This window comes from Puma concolor, chromosome D3 (assembly GCF_028749965.1).
Source record: "Puma concolor isolate L17-30 chromosome D3, mPumCon1.1.hap2, whole genome shotgun sequence".
NCBI classification, from domain to species: Eukaryota; Metazoa; Chordata; class Mammalia; order Carnivora; family Felidae; genus Puma; species Puma concolor.
In genome coordinates this window covers 47998338-48024830 of record NC_141678.1, presented here as the reverse complement: position 1 = coordinate 48024830, position 26493 = coordinate 47998338, and the positions used below count along the sequence as shown (strand labels likewise).

The 26493-nt window shown below is 38.5% G+C and overlaps 1 protein-coding gene across 4 annotated transcripts in view; it reads left to right on the top strand.

Annotated features, from left to right (window-relative positions):
* Positions 1-26493, top strand: part of ZNF521 (zinc finger protein 521) — a 280911-nt gene that overhangs the window by 22780 nt on the left and 231638 nt on the right. For all 4 annotated transcript variants that reach the window (XM_086682654.1, XM_086682653.1, XM_086682651.1 and 1 more), the window contains one exon: positions 5908-6087. Coding sequence is in view for 3 of the 4 variants with exons in the window: in XM_086682653.1 (XP_086538779.1) it covers positions 5908-6087 (180 nt within the window). In the remaining variant the exon portion in view is untranslated. The remainder of the gene's footprint in view (positions 1-5907; positions 6088-26493) is intronic.

The window sequence follows — 26493 nt, the reverse complement described above, 5'->3', positions numbered from 1 at the left end:
ATTTAATAGCTTTCAGGGAATAGAGTGGTTAAAAATAAACACTGCAGAAAACATAAAAAGAGCCCACTTTTATCCTTAACCACATGAGCTCTTCGGACCTGTTGGTGCCAGCCAGGTGACGGCAATGGCATCGTCCTGCCAAGCCGAGGACTCCTTTCGGATGCTCCTCCTTGGCCACTGCCCTGGTTGCTTTTGTTTTTGTTTTGTTTTGTTTGTTTACCTTTTCTTGACAGTAGAAAAAAATGAGGCATCCGACCAGCAGGCGGGTGTGGGCCAGACGGCTGCACAGTCTGGTAATGCTGCGTTCCTTCATTAGAGCCTGCTTGCCATTTTGTAACAGTGTGCGATTTATTTTTCCTAAATCTGTTTTCATCTTATGGGATTTCAAGTTAGAATGCATAGCTAGAGCCCAGAAAGCACAAAATAATGATCCCGCCCTTTGGTTTTTGAAAACTAGGAAGGCTTTCTGCTCCCTTTTTAACTCTTTGTAGCCTGCAGGGTAACTTTTTCTGTGTTCTTAAAAAGTATCAAGATACATCTGGGAATGCAGTTTGAACACACTTGTAAGAGAAGAGTGATTTTGGACATGGTTTGCTTTAAACAGATAAAATTTGATTTTCTTTTCTTTTTTTATGTTTATTTATTTGAGAGAGAGAGAGAGAGAGAGAGAGAGTGCAGAGTGTGAGCGGGGGAGGCACAGAATCCAAAGCAGGCTCCAGGCTCTGAGTTGTCAGCAAAGAGCCCAATGCGGGGCTCAAACTCAGGATCTGTGAGATCATGACCTGGGCCGAAGTCAGACGCTCAACCTACTGAGCCACCCAGGCTCCCCTGATTTTCTTTTTAGGCACAGGACTTCTAACTATGCCAGTAAATCCTAAAGCTAGCTGTACGTACACATGTGAACTTTAAAAACAACATTAGGCAATTAATGATTATTGGGCACGATGGCTGTCAACCTGGGGTTCATCATTTGTAGTGATTTGGGGGAATCTGAGTGAGGGTTGCATTTGTATAAATTATTTGTTTACTTATTCATCATAGAGTTTCGGAAAATAAGACCCCAGGTTATAATTCTCTTCTTATTTTTAGATACAATCCGTGGAAGAAAACTCAGGCATCTTTCTCAAGTAACAAAAGTGTTGTATTTTTATCAGTCCACTGGTAGTATAGTGTTGTGCCCACTTTTCCTGAACATTTATTATTTTTTAATAGCTTTAGGTAATTTAAAGTCCAGGAGGTCGCATCATCACAATGAAGCCAAGAATTGCTTTATTTTTTGTTTTTATTTTTTTAAAGCAGTATGCATTTTTTAGTTGCTGATTTCTTGAACTTCCTGGCACTGTGTGGGTTGCTTTAAGATTGAGTAATTCATGCCATGGCTGTTTAATTTGGTGAAAAGCTGGCTATGACCAGAGAAGAGACCGTTAGGAAATGGTCGTGTTTTAAGTTTGCGTGTGCGTATAAGTGGAGTATTTTGGGTTCATTCATCTCTTGCCAATCTTAGTTGTTAAGTAATCTTCTTGCATTCCTATTTACATCATCCCCAGAATTTTGTGTTTCTGCCGCTGTCATAAAAACTGACTCTGGTCTGTAAGGTAGAGCTTCGTGCTTGGAATTAACCAGGAAAAGCCTCATTTATATCTCGTGCAAGAAGGACAGAGGGCCTGCAATGTGTGCTGGCTGCCAGAAGTTTTTATAGTAATACTTTGTATCTAGACTCTGGCTCTTACCATTAAATGTGCTTTTTATAGAGTACCAAGTTATAAATGTAGTGCAGCTACGGCATATTAATCTTACTGCAGAGATTTAATGAGGCAGTTGTTTTGCGATGGACACTAGTGGGAGCAGGGAGCGACAGAGTTTTACTTTACCACTGAGCTGCAGAAATATTCCTTGCCTGGTAATAATTATAACCACATGATCTCTTAGTTTTTCTTTCTTTTGCCAGTGCTTTTCCATGCAAAAGTGGCTTGGAAGGAGGTCCATTTCTAGGCAGTGAAATGGGTTGGAAATTGGGCTGTTTTCTCAGTGGTTTGACATTTTAGCTTTGATCAGGCATGGGATCCTTGTTGCACAGAGAGAAATATGTAAGATGAGTTTCAAGAATACAGATAGTCTTTGCCAGTCCACTGAGATGGCTTTTAGATATTCATTACTTTTACTTGACTTTTATATAGGTTATAAAAAGTAAATGTGGTGAAACCTCTTTTTACATGGACAGAATAGAATTTCTGCTGGTTGGCCTTAAACTGATCCCACACTTGAAATTAATTGAAGTCCATGGGTTTATTGCCTCCAACACTTTTAAGCCAGTGCAATTTTTCATTTTCCCCAAAGTTGAAATTTTATGAAACCGAGTTATGGCAGTAACAATCCTTATGAAGAGGAGGATGAGAGGGAAAAACACCACCTGCCAGGGATCATAATAAGGGGGAAAACATACTTCTTTTAAATTTCCATTTATAAGTGAAGTTAGCAAAATTGGAAACCGAGAGCCGCCATTTATTTCTGTAATAATAGTTGTGTCTTTGTTCCAAAATTAAGTCTTTTATCCAGGTTATTATGAATCCCGCGCTTCATAGCACCCTTCTGAAGGGATGAACCGACCAATAGTGCAGGTGCGGGTGAGATCATGAGTGGTGGATGTCACGTGTTTGAGTGGCATCCTTTAGGTCAAAGGACAGAGAGCTGCGATGAGGGGGGGGTTTGTAGCTGTAGCTCAGGGGGTCTGTGAATATTTAGAAACCCTGCCCTTTGGGGGAGCTGGGAACACAACAATTGGGTTGAAAGAACAATCGCCCTTCTTGAAGTGGTGTTGGGAGCAGGGCAGTACTTACGGGCATGGACCTTGTATTTATAACCCCTTAGGTTGTAGGCAGAGATTTGAATGGCTCGCGGAGTAATACAATTATTTTTTATGATCGGATCTCAAAGGACTTTATAAAAACTACATAACTAAGGCCATGTGCAATTATTGAAGTGTAGCCACCTGTGGGAAAGAAATGGTTGACAACATAAGCTTTCCAGAATCTTCTGACATCCACTAACACTAGGAATGGAACCCCCTAACACAAATAAACATCTTTTGAATGGGCGAGAAATAATTCTTTCGTGAAAGTGGGGGCTGGAAAACATCTATTCTCACAGAGAGACCGAGAGACAGAGAGAGAGAGAGAGAAAGAGAGAGAGAGACTGAGATTGTAGCACTGATTACGCCAAGGCATCATAGGCTATAATCGCACCCACCCCCCCAGAGGGTCCCTCTTAAGTGGTGACCTAAAAACAAATTCGCCAGTTGGCTGGAGCAGGCATCCTAAAGTTGCGGCAGAAGTGAATAAGCTTGACTGACTTCAGTCCCTGAAGGGTTCTATCTGTAAATGCAGAAGTGGAAGCAAAAACATTTTTTATTAGTCTTAAAATGACCCTGATTTTAATAAGTAGCCGCAGTGTCAGAAGCGTGGACTGGCGTCGGTCTTTCGCTTTTAAGAGCTCAAGCATCATGCATGCATGCGTTCCTATTTGTTTGATAGTTTTGATACTGGATTTGTGTGAGGTGTCCATATTCTTGCATAATAAGGAAGGCGAGTTTTTATCATTTTTCTCTGCGTACTACTTAAAGTATTCAGAGCGTCTTCTTATTTAAAAAACAAACAGGCCTGCAAACTCGATGCATGGCATTTAAATAATCATATTGAAATTCAGACCTAGCACCCACATTTCCCTCAGTGCTATCAGTTTTATGAGAAACTGGAAACTGCGCCTACACAATGGAGAGTATTCAGCGTGTGTGCGTACTGCCTTCCAACAAGTGTTCGGTGCTGTGAGGACCAGCTTGCCATAATTGGGGCAGTTATTTATTTTCCTGAATTTCTCTCTAATTTGGCAGTATTTTACCACTTAGTTTTATTTGGTTGGAGGTCTTTGAACCACCGCCTGTTTGTTCTGTCTGTAGCTCTAGGTGAAATATTTGAAGGCAGTAAAGTCAAATGGGAGGGATCACAGTGTCAATTTGGGGAAATGTAGGCATGTAGGTACTTTTTAATTTGGCGGTACCTGATCTGTTCCTGTTTATAGAAAAAATACCAGTAAAGGACTTTTTCATGTACTTCCCCCCCCCCCCCTCCCTTTATCATCACTAAATAAATTTACTAAGCACTCACCTGGACACAGTGCTGTGCTGGGCATAGCACTAAGACAGACAAAAAAGAGCCTGTGATTACTCCCCCAGGAATGAGCACTCAAAACCCCAGTCTATTGAAATGGGCACTGTGTAGAGCATTGAGATAATAATTTTCCAGATGGCAAATCAACCCAAATTACCGATTCAGTTAAACACTACGTTCTTTAAAAACGAATAAACAAACAAACAAAATACTTGTTCTTTGAGATGAGAACTTTGTTTTTCTCATGAACCCAAGAGATTATTATATACATCGCAATGGAAGTTGATTTTGGCACATGCGAATCATTTGAAGGGTGGTGACAGAGTTAAGTTCATTGCCGATGCGAAGAAAGGCTTTAGAACAACTGCCAGGAGGAAAGGGACCATACTGAATTGTAGAAGTGGGGATCATGGAAGCGTGTTACATGCAAGGCAGCGAAGAGCATTTCCAGACAGCAGGATGATGGTGTGGTGGCACTTACTGACTTTTTTAAGAAATCCGGGGCCAATTTTGATTCTGTGAATTCTTGGCTTCAACATTTCAAATTTTTATTCTCCCATATTAAAAAAAAAATTGACTACAGATAATACGTTACATATTTCTTAGGTATCTTGATACAACTCTTTTATAACCATTTTATTGACTATATTTTGAGACATAATTTATTTCTGACTTCAGAGGACTTTTTGCTATTAGAAATTAATGTCCCATAAATTATGTCACAGATTATATTGCCCAATTTCCCCTAAAGAGGCATATTCTCTCTTTCCTTTCCTTCCCCACCTTTGCTTTCCGATAAAGAGGAGGGCTGGCACCAGAAGGGTTGGGGGCACTTCTCTAAAATGAGCCAAAGGACAGCACATAGAATCAGAAAGTATTTAAAGTATTTGTTGTGCTCTAAGTAAAAATATTACGTGTGCTTTACTCTTATTCCCCCATGCTGTTTATATATCATTCTGAGGGGTGGTGGAATGGACCTGTTTTTAGTTTTCCTGCTATGTAGCTTTTTGACATTGATAATGCCAATTTAAGTTATTGACTTCATTATAATTTATAATTGCTCTTTGTATATATTGTCCCTCCCTGTTTTTTTTTTTTTTTTTTGGTGATTGCTTGTTTGAAAATGAGAGACATGCCAATGTATTTACACTTGAATCTGTGTTGGTAAGAATGTTTTGCTATGTGCTAAGGGCTTATTGTGCTATCGCTGTCTAACAAATAATGGGGTAACTGTGTGTTTTGACCAGTTTGTAAGTAAAGGTCAATTTCGTGCTTATGGTAATTAGCTTACTTATTCTAGACTTTTGGCTAATTCTGGTAATTTCCCGTGAAACAGTATATTTAGCAGAAAGGGAATTCATTCTTAAGCACAGTGGTTTTTTCCTTTGCATTGGAGACTTTAATTTTAAAAGTGCTTTATCTCTATCTTTTAAGCAAAAACCCCGAAAAGGCTATGAAAAATGGCAAAGTTTGCCTTAAGGGTGGACGAATAATGAATTATTTGAAGGAAGAGATGAGAAAAGACCTGTGCGATGGAGGGAAGGAAAAACTTCAGTCACCATGAACTGACACAGCTTAGGGAAGGCTCACTTTGGGTTCTTCTGGAATAAAATCTGCCACGAAGCCCTCCTTTCACAGCTTCTAGGAAAATGGTGCTTCTGTTTTTGGTAGCAAGAAGATTAAACGTTACTTTGAAAGAACCTGTCTTTAAACCCCTATACTTACGGTCTCGATTTTCTTTCAGACCCCAACTGTAAACTTGAAGACAAGACTGAAGATGGAGAGGCAGTAGACTGTAAGAAGAGGCCGGAAGACGGAGAGGAGCTGGAAGACGAAGCTGTGCACAGCTGTGACAGCTGCCTCCAGGTGTTTGAGTCACTGAGCGATATCACAGAACACAAGATTAATCAATGTCAGTTGACAGGTAAACAATACTTATCACTTCTTGTCTACGCATACCATTCTATTTCTGATTGTTTCAGTTCGTACCTTTTTCTTTCCCCCTCTTCCAATTGTTTTACTCCCACATTTGAAACGTAGGTAAGTCTAGAAGTGCTTTAGAAAGAATTCTAAGATGGTGGTTTGTGGCAAGCTCAGGTCATAGTCCTTAGATTATGAATTGTGCCTCGAATTTTTTTAAATGTTTATTTATTTTTGAGACAAAGAGAGACAAGAGTGTGAGTGGGGGAGGGGCAGAGAGAGAGAGAGAGAGAGAGAGGGAGACAGGGAATTCGAAGCAGGCTCAAGGCTCTGAGCTGTCAGCACAGAGCCTGACGCGGGGCTCAAACTCAAGCTGTGAGATCATGACCTGAGCCGAAGTTGGATGTTTAACTGCCTGAGCCACATAGGTGCCCCTGAATTGTACCTAGATTTTAATAGCTAGCAGTTACATTTTTCTTTCTTTTTTTCCTAACTATACTGATGTCATGCGGGTCCAGAATCTAACATGATGGCTAAAATAAAGTTAAAAAAAAAGAACCCTTTGAATATGTTTTCAAAGAAGTTAAGCATGGATTAACTTATTTTGATTTAAATATCGCTTCCTCAAGGGAACTTTCCGTGATGCCTCTCTGCCTGAGTTGGGTGCCTTTTTGTGTTCCCATAAAGGCCTTTGCCTATTCCTGCATTTCACAGTTTCTGATGCGTGTGTTCACTTCTCCCTGTTCCTCCTGAGACTGTGAACTCATGGATGGCAGCAACTGTGTCTTCTTCGTCACCATACTCTCTGAGCCTTAGACAGTGCCTGGCCCACATTATGTTCCCACTAAGGTGTGGATGCTATTCTGCTATGCAGTTCATAGGACAAATCCAATTTGGTGACGGGAAGCATGACGTGTTCGATTTAATTGTTGAATACAACTAAAACTCAGTTTGCCATATTTCTACCCTCTTTAAAAAACATGTTCTACAAGAATGGACTGTATCAGCCTCAGTGGGACAATGTAGGCAGTTATTATTATTATTATTTTTTTTAGATTCATGTCATTTTTCTCTTGTTATTGGAAGCTGACATTCTATGGCTCTGTATGTGTTTGTAAATCTCTCTCGCTCTCTCTCTTTCCCAGCACAAATCTTTCTTCAATTAACCATGGGTAGGAAACATATTTACTTAAACAAGCTATTCTCCAACTGTTTTCCATGCAATATTGATATTTTTGTAAGATTTTAAAAGGTGTTCCATTTTAGCCAGGTTTTCTGAACAGATTTTTGTGGAAATGTTGGACTAAATCCAATTAAATAGGCTTTTTTGTTAAAGTGCACTGTGGTTTTTCAAGAAGGGACTATAGTGAATACGTTTAGGCCATAGAATCTTCTTTCTTTCAGAAAACCCCGTACTCTTGATTGTATCTTAAATTTGGGCAGCAATGTCGCATTTATAAACATTGGTCATACACATAATTTTTTGTGGTTTTTAGGATTTTTGGTAACTTTTATTTTGTTACAGTTCCAAACTGATGAAAAATTGCAAAAATAATGCATAGAATGCCCATACATTATTTACCTGATTCACTGATTCAGTGATTAGTGATATTCCACCCCATTTGCTTTGTCATTATCTTTCTCTTTCATTAACTTAATCATTTGAGAGAAAATTGGTGACATCACATCCTTCTAAATATAACTTCTGTATTTCCTAGAATGAATATTCTCTAACATGGACACAGCATACTTATCACAATCAGGAAGGTTAACATTTAAATACCATGGAATACTATTATTTAATCCACGATGAATATTTAAATTTGAATAGTTGTTTCAATAATGTCCTTTATAACTCTTTTTTCTTATCTAGGATGCAGGATCATGCATAACATTTATTTGTCATGTCTTTTTTGTTTCCTTTCACCTGGAATGATCTCTCAGCCTTTCTTTGTCTTTCTTGACCATGACATTTTTGAAGAGTAGCTACTTTACAGAATGCCTATCTGTACTTGGGTTTGTCTGATGTTTCCTTATGATTAAATTCAAGTTCTAGAATTCTGTGGTAGGAACACCACCCAAATGGTGGTGTGCTCTTCTCAGTGCATTAAGTGTGCAAGTGTGTGATGCTGGTTTGTCCTGATGTTGATGATATTAACATTGACTACTTACTTAAGGTGGTGTCCACCAACTTTCTCCAGTGTAATGTTACTATTTTCCCTTTGTAAGCAACAAATAACTTGTGGGGAGATGCTTTGAAACCATATAAATATCCTCATCCTTATAAAACATCCATTTTAACTCTATAATTTTTGTAGTTATTAATTAGCCTTTCAACAATGTCCTTTCTTATTCATTCACTCATTTGTTAATTCATATCACCAGGGGCTTTTGGATTTTTATTTTATTCGGTGGCCAGAATTCATTACTGTCATTATTGTGATGCTAGGATTGCCTGAGATTTAACCAATGGGAATCCCTTCAAATTGGATCTTGTGTTGGTTTCATGTGTCTTTATCATTATTTGAGGGTTTGACAAAGTTTCTGCTGCAGACAGATGCCCCAGGCTTTTCATATTCTTATTCATATCATTATCTTATTCATATCATTATCATATGTGCCACTCCACAATCAGCCTTTTTTTCAAGGAGACCTCACTCCTTTAAGAAGAGAGGTATTTAGAAACCAAGATATGGGCACTATGTGTGCTCATTGCTGTAGGTATATCATTGATTATAGAGCCTTCCAGCAGACAGAGTTAAGAAGTGTATATATAAATTTGATATACACATAGGAACCATGTGTTCATATTGATGACTCTAATTCAGTCCAGCACTTCAAGTTCATCCCAGTCTTTTTCCTTTCCATATTCATTACTACATTCTTTAGCAGTGAGAAACCTAGCTTCATCTTCCTCAATATGTTTACCCATTTGCTTGAATCTAGAATACACATGGAGCCATTTCAAAGTTGCTTTCCTATATCATCATGATAAGCAGACCAACTAACTAGAGTTTCACAGTTGTTTATTATTATTAATGCTATAATTTTAATGTAACATATACATACAGTGAAATTTATAAATCATAAGTGTACAATTTGATGAATTTTGACAAAATATATATATTCACGTGACCCACATCCCTCTAAAATACCTCCCTGCATCCTAGAAATTCCTCTTGTACCCCTTTCTGATCAATAATGCTCCAGCAGAAGTAATTAGCTTTTAAGTTTTGTAACGATAGATTAGTTTTGTCTGTTCTAAGACTTCTTTTTTTTTTTAATTTTTAAATGTTTATTTATTTTTGAGAGAGAGAGAGCACGAGTGAGGGAGGGGCAGAGAGAGGGAGACACAGAATCGGAAGCAGGCTCCAGGCCCTGAGCTGTCAGCATAGAGCCGGATGCAGGGCTTGAACCCATGAACCATGAGATCATGACCTGAGCTGAAGTTGAACGCTTAACCAATTGAGCCACCCAAGCACCCCTAAGACTTGTTATAAGTGGAATTGCACACTTTTTTTTTGAGTACAGCTTCTTTTTTTTTTTTAATGTTTATTTTTGAGAGAGAGAGAGAGAGAGAGAGGGCAGGGAAAGGGCTGGGACAGAGGGAGACAGAATCCGAAGCAGGCTCCATGCTTTGAGCTGTCAGCACAGAGCCTTACCCGGGGCTCGAACCTATGAACAGTGAGATCATGACCTGAGCTGAAGTCAGATGTATAACCAACTGAGCCACTCAGGCTCCCCTTGAGTCCAGCTTCTTTTGCTCAGTATAATGTCTGTGAGATTCATTCATGTTGTATGTATGAATAATGTGTTTTTTCTTGCTAACTGGTATTCCATAAGATGAATATATCATCATTTATTTCCATTCTTCCATTGGTAGACATTTTGGTTATTTTTTGGTTTTTGGTTCTTATGAATAAAGTTGTTGTGCACCGTCCTGCGTAGGTCTTTCTGTGGACATATATTTTATTTCTCCTGATTTAATAAGTCATGGTAGAATTGCTGAGTCATGGGAGAGGGTTGGTGGGATATGTTTAACTGTATACAAAACTTCTGAACCTTTTCCCAAAGTGGTTGCACCATTTTACACTCCTGCCAGCAATGTCTGAGAGTTCCAGTTATGCTTCCTTGCTAACATTTGTGTTGTCAGTCTTTTCAATTTTAACATGCTATTGGATGTGTATTGGTATTCTTTGTGGATTTATTTGCATTTCCTAGCTCATATACATTTAATTGACTTCATTTAATGCATTTTTTATCCCTTAGAATGCATAATTTTTGGAAAGTTCCATTAAATGCAGACAATTAGTATGATTCTGTTTTCAGTGGAATAGCTGGTGATTTAAAAGAAGCTTTACTCATGTAGAATCATCAGTACTGTTAGAGTAAAAACATAGTGACTTGACTGACATGGCGAATATATACTATGCCAGCAAGAAATCTTACCTTAGGTAAGAGGGGGTTGTTAAGCAAACCCTAAATTCTGTTTAGTGCTTACTTTTTATTGAGTTTCTGCCACGTAGTTATCCTTATGTTCAGCTTTGTGAAATAGAATGGAAGCAAAAGATACTATTCCTATACAACTTTCTATATTATACAATACATATTCCTTTAGATATTACGCAACTTTAATACCAGGGCAGAAAATGCTGGATTTTCAGCACATGGTATGGTGGAGTTATTTATGGGTTAAATATTGTTTTTCTTCAACTCCTCACTCTAATAAAATATTTGGTTTATTTTGATCTTAAACTTTGTTAAAAGTAGGGGAGCTAGTCTGTGCTCACATACCACAACATCTTAATCAAAGGTAGGAAAACAGAAGCTTATTTGTGGCAATGAAACACATTTCAGGAAGGATAGATCTGCTAAGCCTTGGTCCTGTTTGTTGTTCAGGATGATTTCTCTGGGAGGGTGGAGGATTGATGAGGAAAAGCAGAGGCGGAGGATCAGAGAGAAAAGGGGGAGAAACAAAATCAGGAATCATTCACATTTGTTAAAGGTGTTGAAGTTGACACTTGAGTTGGCTAAGGGTACCCTTCAGACTAATCTGAAAAAGATTAAAGATCCTTGGAAGTATTTTAATTAAAAAAAGTAATATGATGCTTCTACCCTCTTCTTTGATTAAATCATCTTAATGTAAGCTGGGAGGTTCAACTCTTCTGATTCCTGTTTCCTGCTGCTTCAGTTAACTCTTTTTCTGGTGCTTTCCTCCCCCCACCCCCATGGACAAAGTGTTAGTTTAGCAAAGGAGGGTATTTCTAGTTTCCCCTCTTAGTTGACTTTTTCTTTCATTGTTCTTTTTTACTTTGTCATTTAACTTCATCTAGCCCCATTTGTACCTGTGCTCATTCCCTCTGATTCCTGTCCTTTCCTAAAGACTCTTCATTTCTTTGTTGTCCGTGTTTCTCTGCTTCCTTTGTCTTTGGTTTATAGTCTCTCACTGCTTTCTCTACTTTTCCCTTGCTCCTTATGGCTTCCTTTCTATTAACCTTGAAGTCTTACTTACATGTTTGGGCCTCTCCAGCCAGACTTTTTGGTAAACCATTTACATGAAGAAAGAGTAGTGTTTTGGAGGGTTGACTGTAGAGTAGAATTAGGAGATGAAGAAATGTTAAAACTTGTTGATTTGTAAGATGATGTAGAGCTGGGTTATTCTGTGGTTTGACGCCTATGGGAGTTACTGAGGGTAGTTCCCATGTCAGAGAACTGGTAGATACCCTGCTTTCAGATTCTTTCCATCCTGTAACTGTGGGTTTCTTGGTAACTTGAGATTTGTTCCTTTGGTGACTTTCATCCCCAAGAGTGAGGCACATTCTTTGGGGAGTCTGCCTATATCAAAACTGATTCACTCTGTATTAAATGTCTTGAAATCCTGGTATAGTTTTGCCAAGTGACCCCAGACTAGACCCCAGAATTGACTGAGCTTTAGAAGATGAAGTTCTCATATGGAGCAAGACAACCAGTTCTAGACCCAGATTTGAAAATCATCATGTGGATTAAGTGTGCCCCAGATCAGTTCATGAGTAGATATTAGTAACCTGGACTGAATTCACAGCCAGTAGATCCATCTGGGGACCTAGAGATCTAAGGGATCATACATACAATTCATGGAGTTCATCGCTGAGGGGTGATGAAATGTGGGCACTATTCTGGACCAGAGTCCTGATCTAGAAAACAAAATAGTCCCTTAAGGATAGGTAGGGACAAGGTGGCACTTGTGAAGGTGAGCTTTCTTTTTTGTCTCATGGTGCAGTTTTTTTCTAGTCTGCAGTCCAACATGTGGTAAGTTATGTATCATCCCTGCTTAAAGGAATAAGGGGAAGGGTGGAAAGAAAAAAAAAATTAAATCCCACTTTTCAATTGTCGCAGTAGATGGAAACCACCTGTCCTGCCCCAGTCTTGCTCTCTTTTTCCTGGAGGCTGGGAAGGGAGGGAAATCAACAGTCTAATGCTGTTGGGACTCTCTGATGCAGAAGACAGATTATCAAAATATATATTTAAAGAAGGAAAAGCACAGAGAACCTCTCATTTTACTAATCCACAAACCCTATCATTTCTTGCCAATTCCCTTAGGGGGTGGGGAAGGCTGGAAGCCAGAGGGGTCTCATCACACTTCTCAACAAAGATTTAATAGCAGGGTGCTATGGGGAAGGCTGAGATTATGGAGACTTTATTACGCTTACAAAACTGAGTACGAACTAGCATTGTAAATCATCAAAACTAAGCTACACTTAACAGGATAAATGTGTAAAGTGCATTTGGTAATACTGTATGCTTGTTGTTCTGAGTCATTTTTCTCTTCTTTCCTGCTAATTTGCAAACTTGAGTTGTCTGTTAAGTGTTCTTTCACATCATTAATGTGAATTGCCGGGGTGTAAATGCAGAAAAAACTAAAGAGCATTGTATTAGTTCTTAACTGGCTGGCGCACCATACAGTTGGTAAGATGAGTGAGTAGAGAGAAGTATGATAGCAAGACGATTGCACTTTTGGGGAAACACGTTTGTAGACCAGATTAACAAAACCCTCGCCATATTTGTGGCTCCTTTACAAATGTTATTCCTGTACAGGCTCACATTTTTGGGGAAAACGAAGAGGCTCACATTTTGGGGGGAAAATGAACTGAACTGAATGCTTTGCATCAGATAAAATAATGTGTTCACTTCATTTGATTTTAAAAGTTATGAGACTTCTTGGAAGCTTCAATAGGTTTTGTGAACTGAAGACTTTTCAACATGTGTTTTTTTTTTTTTTCAAAGAATTTTTTAAAAAGTAAAAGTGATTGTACATGTGTTATATGGTTGTGGCAAATTAAAGACTGGCTGGTTCCACCCAAAAATCAAGTACTCTAACAGCTAGTTCTCTTGGCACAGGGAATAAGGAAACCAAGTATTTTATGAAATGAAACATTATTTTCATAGAAGCATATTGAAACTGTTTTTAGAAACTTTTTTTTTTGGTTTCCCTTTTTAATAAAGCATTAGTTGCAATAAATTGAATGAAATAAATGTGATAATTTTAACTCTTTAGTTTATATCAATTCAGTTTAAGGCATATAGCTTTTATTTGCGTATTTCTGTATTAATTTCTATACTGCTTCATTATTCATACTTTGTTATTAAGTATTTATATATTAATTAGTTATTTATTTCTATATAATTGGGCTTAAGGCATTGTGTGTTTTATTGTTTTATTCCCTTACATTTGATCAATTCCTTGTTTCATACCTAAAATATTTTTTTTAGCTGTTAGCCTGCTTTTTCCAAATCCCCTAAGTCCCCAAAATGGAGTTTCATGCCCTCCATCTATTCCATTCCCAGCCCCTTCTCCACATATTTCTTAATTTTTAGGCTAATCGTTTCCAAACTTTTTGGTAAGTAAAAAGTTAGTTTGCCTCTTTATCGAACGTATTTATTTATCAACACATTTCACAGATGCGTGTATGGTACAACATTCACAAAAGTAGAAATTGAAAACTGAAGTAAAGATGAAATACACAGGTGTATAAAATAAATTTATGTTGTTTTATCATCCTGGTCTAGATTCACTTATTTTAACGATTCATTTTAAATGGCCGTGAGAGCTGAAAAACCTATCTCACAGAACCATCAAAGAGAGAACGTGTGTCATTACACTTCTCAGTAAGGTTTGTCATTGGCAATGGTGGACGTAAGCCCCTATTTCAAGTAACTTTCCTGATAATCTCAGTTTTGTTTTGCCAGGCTGTGGTCAAGTCTGATTAAATGGTTTTCCTCCTTTACACAGTGGCTGACAAAGAGCTTTCACGAGGAGTGGAAGGGCAGGGTTTGCCGTTTTCTTGTCAATGACTTGTCCTCAAATATCAGCATCCTGCAGTTTTCCTTGCAGAAAACTTTAGAAATCACTTGTCAAAATTTGAAAATTTTGTGTAAATTACGTTAGTTAACATTAAAGAAGATGATCCATAAGTCTGTTTTACTGGGCACAGAAGACTGAGTTATTTTGAGGCGTGGGAAGGTCCTGGAAAAAGCAAGGGCACCCAGGCTCACGGGGATACTATTTATCTTCCTGCTCTCAGGAAGGTCTGCTTTGTTTCTGGATGGCTATTTATGGCTTGTGTCTGTTCTGATTGGTTTCTAAATACTCAGAATATCTGCTCTATACTAGGATTTGTACCCTAGGTTTCAGAGACTGCTGTTCTCGACTACCGTGTGGTATATCATGTGAAAAACAGCTCGCCAGTCTCTGCTCCTCTCAGTTTCAGATGAAGTGATGGGGTTGAATGTGTCATTTTCATAGTCTGGCAGGGCCATGACCAAGTTCTATACATTTGCCAGGGAAAAAGCAATCCTCCCTAATTGGTCCCAGCCTCTGAGCTGTTGGCTGAGTGAGCTGCTTTTTCTGGTTTGGGAGGGAGAGTTAGGTAAGCTATTACCTGCTATGAAAGCTTTGTTATTGCCACATAGGAGTTTTGATAGTAGTACCTAATCTACCATTCTCTTCTGGGTATATTTGTTTGTGAAATCCTCTGTCAAAACATGGGTGTAAAGATAGTCATTTTTGGTCCATTATTTTCTCAATGCTCTTTGAACGCTTTGGCGCATTGTAATTAGGATTTATAAAAGGACTGTACTGATGAGTTACGTTTTCCTGTTGTGAATGAGTTATTATGTGTATTAATTTATTAAAATTAAATAGTTGGAATGTTGACGGGGGTCATTAAGAAATATTTCTATGTATTTTTGATATGCCTTTTAAAATTGATGTTTTTATTTTCAGCCTGCCTTAATAAGTTGTAAATCACAAGAGAACTACTGATTGTGAGGGGAAAGTTCCTGAAGGATGAAATTCCTAGAACCAGAAAATAAATGGGTGCATTCACTTTATTTTTTACAAGTAGAACCTAAGTGGAGGATGTCACGTATTAGCTATATTTGCAAATTACCTATGCCTTGATTACTTTGAGGTTTTTGAAATTAGCATTTTGAAATGACTATAATCCAAGAAAAAAAATTAGCATTATTTGTGTAGAAAAAAGTGTTACCTCTAGATGTCTTGTGAAACCACAACTGTTTTAGATAAATGGTTTTGCCTTAGTTGTATAATTGATAATGAATATATAATCATCTAATTCTGTGGTTTCAGGATTTATTTGCCAAAAATTGTAAATAAAATGTCAAGAACACAATCCATGGGAGAATATCTTCAAGAATTTCCACTGCGTCCTTGATGGTCATTGATGGTAATTAAAGCTGTCAGTTTGTCCCTGTGGAGAAGTGTAAAAATTATAAATGAAGGGCTGTACTTGGGATGTGGAAACAGTGGGGCCTCTTTTGTGGGGAAGATGAATTAAAAGAGATCAACTATTTCCTAGGCCCTGTGCAGCCATTCAGTCTGTCTTACAAGCAGGGCAACGTGTAGCAATTTGGATACAGTTGTGTGCACACAAGGACTCTGCCACATGTAGCCTGTTCTCAGATGTGAAATTTAACACGATAAAACTTAAGATGTTGAAGTTTTACATTTTGCATGACTGCACTTGATTTTTTTTTTTTTAACAATACTTAGGATGCTTGTGACCAGTATCTACTTCCTTTAAAGGGTAGTGAGTTCCTAAAGAAGTATTAAAAGTACACTGTTTCCCCATTCTTTCTCTTTGTGCTACTATGGCTGGGGATCTTGTCTTTGGGGAATGGCAGCAATGTCACAGAGATCTATGACCTCTTAATAGGCCTTGGGAGGGGAAGGCAGGAATCATTCTACACTGTGCCTCAGGGCTTAGTTCCTTTAAACTTCAAGGAATTGGACTGGAACTCTTCACTCCTTCTTTCTTTCAGCTTTACCTTCGGGGGAAATTGATCGATTAGAGGTGATTATTCCACAAACTCTGAACCCTTTTCCCCTCTTTGTTCCAACTGGAGCTTCTCAAAGTTTAAAGGGATTGTGTCTCCTGGGTGAATTGTAGAATGAATTTAAGTAGATTATTGGGTAGAACCCTTTGAACACACATTAAAAGTGCTAAAAAATATATTTGGAACAGAAGGAAATATTTGAAGCCAAAGGATAAAGAAACATTTGTTTCAGTACTGATTATAATGTAATTATATGGGATATTTTTGAGCAAACGATTAGCTGTTAGACTGTAGAAGCATAGTAGTGCTTCACACCAAGAAAATAACGGGATCAGTGCAACAAAATAGACAAGTGTGCAAAATCCGGATGGTGCGAGACCCTAATGGGACCGAAGACATCCGCAAATGACTAGTTTTATATGTGTCCTCTATTAGGCACAGCAAGATTCTACTAATTGATGGCTTTTAGGTTTTTCTAACTTATTTGTTTAACAACAACAACAAGATAATATATACGTCATTTTTTAATTTTGCATGCATGCATGCATGATAGATTTGTCTTATGGACACTGTGGACCTCGTTGGAATTGTATCTATGACCGTATCAATTTAGTTTTTCCTTCTTTAAACAACTCCCAATTCTTCACCTCTACCTACCCACAGAGCAGTATTAGCTCCCCCTGGTGACTAAATAAAAGTGTAGACAAGAATGATTGGGGTAATGAGTGTCATTAACTTTTTAATCTTTAAATGCATAATTAATATTAAGATGCATACAGTAGGCAGGAACACTGAACTGTTTTCCAAGTAAAAATTCTAATTAGTCCTGAGAAATGTCCATTTTCATATCAGTATCTACATAATGAAGGCTGGTCTACCTTATGTGGCTTTTCTTGGAGTTGTGCCCATTTTAATGACCCCAGAGCTCTTGGTTTTCCAATGTGGGAGATACTGGAACAGATACTGAATATAAATATTCAGATTGTCTGTACGCTAGGAGCTCATTACAAACAGAGAAAGTAAAAGCAACTACCAATTTACCTGTTTTTATCATTCTTACAAGAAAGATTTTGTATAAAAAAGGTCATCATTGTTAGAATGATTTAAAAAAAATATCCTTTTAGAAAAACACTGTTATACATTCAAACACTAAGATATATATATTTTTTTGTTTTATCAAGAAAACATTTTTCCGTTTAACTTATGAATTATTTAAGGTGTATATTTTTATTACTGAGGTTGACTTTCAGCTTAACTCGTATAGTTTAATTTATAAAAAATTTCTCCATCATAATTAAATTATCAGGTTGACAGTTGAGAATGCTTTTGTAATCTTTTCGAAAAGGAATCTGTCTAATGTGTCATGGACTTACTGTTTCCTATATGTAATTTTATTTTCCATGCAAAGTATTTGCTTTTCACTTGTTTCATAATGGTTATCAGAAAGCAGTGTTCTGTGACTCTATGATCTGGTTTAATATTTTATATTAAATATTACATATGATCATGCATTCAAAAGGAAAGATTTGAAATTTTATCCGAGAGCTACTATTTGAATTGTTCTTTTGCTCCTCCTATTCTCCTGAATATATTCTCCCTGTAATTTAACTCCACACCCCCCACACTCACTATTCTTTGGCTTCTCTTCCCTTCCCGGGACTTTATTTTTAGAGCGCGAGCCTTAGCCTCTAGGTTTGTATTTTCCTTTTGTTTTTCCCAGGTACCTGTGTATGTTGGAAAAAAGGATACAGTCTTCTAAATGTAACTGTTGCTTCTCAATACATGAGGTATCATCTTCTTTGGCTTGTGAAATCTACCGAAAACTTCTTTTGGATATTTTGTCATTCGACCTAGAGTGATGGCATGGTTATCAAGCAGCAGAGCTGAACACAGCCCCTTCTCCTCACCTGAGTTTCTCTCCCTCCCCTCAGTGTTTCCTTTCTCACGCGTGCTGCCTGCCCTTTGCAGTTCATTTGTCTGAGTCTTAACAAAAGAGCAAAGGACTTACTTTTGCATGTGAGTCACTCATAGGTAGAGCTTAAGTTAGTGCCTCACAACTAAATAGTGCAAAGCTTTCTTCTTGCGAATACTGGTTTAAAACGGACACATTTTTATTAATACAAATATTATTGTATTGATTAGATACTGCAGGATAATAAAAAGTATGTGGCATCATTTCTTGTTATACTAAGACCGTGCAGAGATAGTGAAATGAATAGAATGTCTCATAAGTCTGTTTTCCCAAATACTACTATGCATTTGTCAGGAGTATTCAGTTCAATAAATGTTTTTCAAGGTCTTACTCTTTGTCCAGTAAGTACTGGAAATACGGTGTCCAGGATGTTCTGGGAGACAAATGGTTGAGAGTGGCTTGCTGAGCCCAACCTGGAGGTTTAGGGATGGCTTCCTGGAGCACATGATGCTGTTAGCATTGAGAAAGAGTTAGCTAGGTGAAGAAAGGTGGGGAGGGGAACATTTTGGGCAGACAAAAGAGAAAGAAGAATAAGGGAGAGAAAATAAACAGAATAACTACTTGGGCACCTTCGAATAAGAGGAAAAGTGCAAGAGAGGGAATTGGTGAGATAATATGAATGTATGAATTATCAATTGCTGTGTAATAAGTTACTCTAAAACTTTCTGACTTAAAAACCACAATCTTAAAGTTTATGGGGGTCAGGAATTTGGGAGCAGCTTACTTGGGAGATTCTGGCTCAGCCTCTCTGATAAGGTTGTAGTCAATGGGTTGGCCAGGGCTACAACCATCTGAATGCTTGAGTAGGGCTGGAGGATCCACTTCTGGGCTCAGTCACATAGCTGCTGATTGGACACCTCAGGTCTTCACCATATGGGCTTCTCTACAGGGTAGCTCATGATATGGCAGCCGACTTTCCTCAGAACGAGAACTCTGAGGAGAAGGAGAGGGAGAGGGAGGGATATAGAAGTTGCAATGCCTTTTATGACTTAATCTTGGGAGTGGCATACTATTAAGTCTGCCATATTCTATTATAGATCACACAGACTAACAGACTAATTCTGGTATGATACCAGGCATCTATACCAGGAGGTGGGGATCTTTGGGGGCCATCTGGAAGGTTGGTTATTATAATGAACCAGGAAGGGAAAGTAGGGTCTGGTCATGGAGGGAGGGTGCTAAGCTAAGAACTTAAATTTGATTCTCTGGCCTGTGCTTTTCATACTATTCTGAGGAATCCTGCAGGTATCAGCCAGATAGGCATAGAAGTAGGGATTGAGTTAGTAGGAGTCCTGCATTCCCAGAACAGCCCAGGCTGGAATTCTTTTATGTACTAGATATTCCAGTAAGATTTTATTTGAATATTGAGTTTAGAAACTTAAGAATGTTTGATAATTACTGTTTCGGGCAGTGGGTAGCTATTGAAGGTTTTCTGCAGGGGAACATCTGTTCAGGTTGGATGGCATGTGGAGAGTAGATTAGAGAAAGAGTAGCAGCTCTTGTGATGGCACTGTTACGAAAAGATGGGGCCCAAGTCAGTGCAGCGGTCACAGGAGTGGAGAGGAGGCTCAAATTCAATAAATATTGAGAAGGTAAACATCATCCAGATGCACTGATTGATTCATTGTGGGACATAAGAACAAGGAAAAGATCTGGAACGAGCCCCACGTCTCTGAATTCCTCGGGTGCATTGGGTGACCATCGCCTGGCATCAGAGATGAGAAAGAAGCAGGTTAAGTGAGTTCACTTAAGCTCATGTTAAATTTGAGATACTTTTCTGGCTAAGTTGTTTAAAATAGCAGTTGCGTATGTAGACCAGAAACCAAAGGTAGGCATCTGGCCACTTAGCATACTTCCTGTTTCCTTGGGTTGTGGTATAGTTTTCCCTTTGTCAATTATCTAAGTTCCCCCCCCCCCAGCTTTCCCCCATTTCAGTGACACTGTTTCTGATCCAGCTTCCCCCTCCCCCCATCTCAATAATGGAAAACCTCCTCCCTTAGGTTGATTTCTACTCTCACTTGGGCTGCTGGATAGAAGGCCCCATGCAGCTGGGGTTGTTCCAGCGAGCAGAAGGGACACCCTGAAAAAGCAAGACCTATAAAAGCTTTAAGGCTGACTAGTGTTCTTTTCTTTCGAGATGAGGAATTTTGACATCCAGGGTTTAATGCCTTATTGAAATCCAGCAAATGGATGCTAAGAAGGGTGCTTTATTCTCACAGGATTAGAGCAGTGGGTTTTCTTTTTAGAAATATATCCTAAGGTTCATCTCTATAGGAGAATCTTACTACTTAGGGATTGTCGGTTATGCCCACCAGCACCTCCCCCCACCCCACACAAAAAATTACCAGGCAGATTTAATTTTGTTATTCATTTTTTTTTGGAATCTGTGGCTATCTCGTGAATCTTCACAGACTGCTTTTAGGCTTGATTTTTAGACTTGCAGTTCCCAATCATCTCCCTGAGCATTATTTTCATTAAAAATTCCATTAGCTTTAAAAAAATCAATGTAATCATTCAGTAGTAATTAATTCTTACCAATCTTTGAATGGAAAGATGAATTAACAAAACTTCAAGATGTTAAAATGAGTCAAAAGAGTTGTGTGGTTAATGGGACTAGTAGAGATGTCAGTATAATGGATAGAGGGGTGGGCTCTGGCAGCTGGCCAACCACAATGCAAATCTCACTTCTCCAGAAGCTAGCTGTGTGGCCTTAGGCACATAACTTACATTTTTAATCTAAAACTTCTTTATCTGTAAAGTGGGGGCAATAATAAAAAGGTGATAATATTGCCTGCCTCCTAGGGTTGTGTTGATTAAATGAGATAATAGATGTATCATTCCGGTAAGGTGCTTGGTACACAGTGAGTCCTCACTATAAACATAATTATTAGTATTAATATTATCAAAGGTGGAAATGATTCCTTTAAGAATAACTCACACGAGTCAGATTCTAGATTTGGATGTCTTCCAGAATCCTGAGAGGTTTTGAAAGAGTTAGAATGAGTTAATACTTGGCGTTCAGTGTTAAATTCTCCCCCTTTTAAAATTCAAAAGGGAATAATATGTGATTGGTGTTGGGGGAAAGGGGCAATTGGAAGAAATAAGAATTAGTTTAATTAAGCATGCTTATCAATATTCTAGTAAGACCTTAATGTGGAGATTTGTATAGAATAGAGAACATCGCATTTTGAGAATAAAGAAGAGAGGCCCTGTGTCTGTATAACATTTTATTCTAATTTTATTCTACACAAGATATTAAAAATTAAGTCCCTGACATAAACTTTTGGCCTGCACTCTGGTGCGTGTAACTATAAGAAGACAGTTGTGCAATGGATAGCATTGAAAAATGTTGTGCTCATAGCTTATAGCTTATTTATTTATTTATTCCCATGCATCTTTTAGAATGTTTTAAAAATAATCCTCCCTGGTTTTGTGAATTACCTCAAAAATTATAAAATATTAATTTTAGCTTAGTGCAATTAAAAATATTCATACCTTGTTGTTAGTAGGCATGGGTAAGCATCACAAAATCTGCCTAGCAGTCATAGTGATTCAGATGATTAGTGGTTTGGAAAATCATCTGGTCGAAGTGAGTTCTTTTAAATCTGGGAGACTCAGACTTTTGTTTTCTAGGAGACCAGAGCCTGAAGAAATGCATTTGTGCAACAAATGACCCTAAGATAGTTGACTTTTTCAGTGCACCAAATGTATGAAAGCAGCATACTTAATGTGTACATGTTAGTGAGTTTTTAGTATATTCACATTTTCTGCTATGTATTGTGAGGGTGAAAAGAAATACGCGTCACCAACCTGATGACAAAGGATCTTACTGTGCACTTGGGGAACAAAACACATGTACCTGAAAAAGTAATAGTGAATGCAGCCGTATATCATTAAATGCCAGAATTTCTAATATGAGCAGTAAGTTCCATAATGTTTATTTTTTTTATATTTATTTATTTTTGGGAGAGCATAAGCATGGAGGGGCAGAGAGATGGGGACAGAGGATGCAAAGAGGGCTTTGCGCCGACAGGCTGACAGCAGCAAGCCCGATGTGGGGCTCGAACTCAGGAATCGTGAGATGATGACCTGAGCCGAACTCGGATGCTCGACCAGCTGAGCCACCCAGGTGCCTCAAGTTCTGTAATGTTTAGAAAAGGGAGTGCTAAGTGTACAAGAGCTGGTAGGAGAGGCCTTGTGGAAATGACCACAGGTGAATACACCCAGGCAAATCACTAGGAAATGAATAGGAACAGGGATGGTCTGGGGTGTTAGGGCAAGATGAAGCATCTCAGGTAGGGAATTGTAGATGGATAAAGACTTTGAGTTAAAATTTTTGTATCTCAGCGATGAACCACAGGAATCTGCCCCCAAAACCAAGAACACACTTTACACACTGTATGTGAGCCAATTTGACAATAAATTATATGAAAAAAAATTTTTTTTGTATCTCATCTAGAAAATAATGTCATAAGCAGCAGCATTGTGTCACATCAAATTGCGTACTCCTGGAGTATTCAAGAGTTCAAGCAGAGTGCAGTGCATGTGAAAAGGGCTAACCAAAGTAACAAAAGAAAGTAACCCCGATGGAAGTTACTAACCAGGAAAAATATCTATTTCCATATTAGGTTGTCCTATGAGGAGTTTGAAAATCAAGTAGGGTAGAATCCGTGCACAATTGCTGAGAAGTGACTTGGGTTATGGAACCATTTTAAGAATACTCCTCTAAAATAGCTTAACCGGTCTGGACTATCATCTGAAGTTTCTTAATTCATTAAAAATATATTGAGCCTGTCTCCAGGTGACTACATTTGATAGTAGGATCTTTTGCCTTAATGCTTTTGTTAAAATGTCATGAAGTGTCTTCAGACTTAATTTTCACTTAAGTTTTATTCTTATTATGCTATGAGCCTTTGGTGCTTATCAAATGTAAATTTTCTCCAGTGAAGGAAGAAATTACTAGCACAGCTATTAATAGATTAATGGAAAGTCTTATTGCTTCTTAAAATTTATATTTTCATGGTGATTGACAATCGCTAATTAGTTAATCCTCTGTCTGTGCTCATGAGGTAGGTCAATATTATCTCCATTATAAAATGAGAAGATTGAGAAATCAGAATCTTCAGTGATTTCCTCAACAACCTAGTTCTGTACTGACATGACAAAAATAAATTGAGTTTACTCTTACACATTTCTGGGTTTTTTTGTTTTTTGTTTTTTTAGTTAGCGAAGTATCTTTGGGTTGAACCGTTGATCACCAGAGACATCTTTTCCCTTCACTGTCCAACTAAAACGCCATTCACATCAAGTGGCTTAGACATCTAAGATTGAAAGTAGACTTTAGACAAATTCAAAAGCTATATGATTGTATGTAACAGAAAATCCCCAACTAACTGCAGTCTAAATTAGAAAGAAGTTTATTTCTTGCTTATATGTGTGAATTCTGGAGTCAAGTCCAGAGCTGGTTTTCTTTGTTGGTGTTGTGCTTCTAGCCTGTGGCTGGTGTTGTCAAGTGGCCGTGCTGGCTGTTGGACTTCATGTCATCATGACCAGTTGGAGGTTAGGAAAAGAGGGAAGGTGGAGAACCTCACAGGGCCTTTTTTTGTCTGAGTTGGTTCTTTTTAAACAGCCATCCAGTAAGTCCCACCCGTAATCCCACTCACATCTCAAAGAAATGGAAGAGTGGATTTTGAGGTAGGTGACTAACATAGTCTCTCACACAAGTAGCCTTTTTGAATATTTGAATTTTGTGTTATTTTGTGTTGCTAGTGATATTTCTCTTTTCTGGTATCATGTATAATTTAGGGTCCTCGCTACAACATAGGTGCCTTTCGAATTCCAACTATGGACAGAACCTTTTTCTCTGGTTGATAACCTACATTCTTTAATTGTTTCGCAGATAGCACATCTGATTTTCCGGCAGAGAAACTGTTTTCAAACCCAAGGCAGAGTTGTAGTCTGAGACTCTGTGCTTCGTCCACCTTGATTCTCTGTTTTGAATGTCAGTAGTCCTAGACAGAAAAATAAAGAAACTTACCTTTATTCGATCAGAATGCTTAATGCAGCTAAGGCAGGCATGTAGAACCCCGGGGAATGTTTTCGGGGCCATGGTACAGCACATGGAACTTCTGTGTACCTGACCAACCTCAACACCATCCTGTTTCACCCTAGAAAGTATATTTTTCATGAAAGCAGCATACAGTATGTGCCATTCTGTGTTTGTCCTGGCACATGGAGCTCAGTTAAATGAAAGGTATGTCACACACCTGTTTTTTGGATGAGATCTATCACCCAGGCATGGCCAGCCTGCCACTGCTAGCTTGAGACATGGAACTGCCTAGATCATCTGCCATAGCTAAGCAGCTGGTGTGAGACATGCCTTCTTCAGTGTATGTATGCTACATGCCTCCCAGGGCGGCCATGCACACTTCTCTCCCACCATTCTTCCTCTCCACGGCCCTTCCCCAGCATCTACAAGCAAACAGGTGGTATAAAAAATACACTAGATAATCTATACAAATGGAGGGACTGTGGAAGACAGAAGTTTTCCATTTGGCGTTGAACAGTCGTGCAAGGTTAGAGCTAAAAAGACCATTGGAGTTCACCTGGTCCAACTCCCTTTTTATGGTAAAGAAAACCCACTGTCCCCCAGCAATTTACTGGCCCTGCTACCACTTAGGACATTGAACTTCTGACTCCAAGTCCAGTGTTGGTTTTGCGATATGAATTATTTCATCAAAATGAAGTGCATGATGAATCACACCAAAAGCCATTACCCCAAAGCACATTCCGGGTCAGATGACTGCTCGTGGGAGTGCTAGTGTCCTTGCTTTCTTCAGGTGGGCACTTCTTACTCCATAAGTTGTACCAGATATTTATCTATAAGTAGATGGACTCTATAAACCTCCCTGCCTCCCTACCTCCATCTCATGAGTATTTCCCCAATCCCTAGCTGTTACCCCATTCTTTGGGAACGTGTGGAGAGAAAAGCCTGCTGGCCTCTGCTAAGGAGGACTCCCTCCCACTGAGGACTTGGACCAGTAACAGGAGGGCTGCCTGGTTTCCCCTGAATGGACAGGTCGTGAGCAGTTCTGGGTCACCATTTTGGCATGAAATTGGGCTCGGTGGCTCTCTTGGTGCCATCCTTGGTGTTATTATGGAAGACACTTCTGTGTAGGGGGTGATGCTTGATGAGGCAGAAGTGATCAGCTGCCTGTCAAGGGTCTTCCATTGTAGATGATTCTGTGTCTTTTGGGTGGAAGTTGCAGAAGGGCACTGTGCCCCTTTTCTGTTGGCTTCTCCTTTCTCTTTAGTTGTCTGACCACGTATTACCTGTGCTGCCCATGTTCTTGTCAGTTTCCCTGCGCCACTGGATATTTTTAGATTCCTCTAACCCTGTATGAGACCCCCTTCCAATTTTTAATAAATCTCCAATGTGCCCCTTGTGGATATCTGAGAAACTCCATAAAACCGGGTGTAGATATAATGGAAGAAAAAGTAAGTTCCAGCTGCCAGTGGCTCATGTTTGCTAATTGGAAAAGTTATGGGTGCTTTCAAAATAAAAACAAGTTTATAGACATTCTTTGCAGTATAGCTGTTACATTTTTAGAGAATTAAAAAGTAGGCTGTGTCATAGGCAACCCTTATCCACTGTTGTGCTTGCGATGCTCAGGAGAGACCTAAGTGTCTCTCACTATTGTTTGATGCCTTCCAATTATTGATATGTTTACATCTTTAAGTCGGAAAATACTTGAAGAATCAAAGAGAAGAGGAAAGCAGAAAGTTTTCAATGTAAGGAGCATATATCTTTTTTATATCTTTGCTGGAATTAAAGTTAAATATTTATAAATGTTTTTGAGGAACTTTAATGTTTTTATTATATTTTTATTATAACGTTCCAAGTTTGCAGTAGCACCTTCATTTAAATTTGGTTTGGTGAGATTTTTATGATCTTTCTAATACATCCAAAACTTAAAAAAAAAATTATGTTTGTTTATTTTGGGAGAGAGACAGAGAGAGAGAGAGAGAGAGAGAGAGAGAGAGAGAGATCATAAGCGGGGGAAGGGCAGAGAGAGGGAGACAGAATCAAAAGCAGCCTCCAGG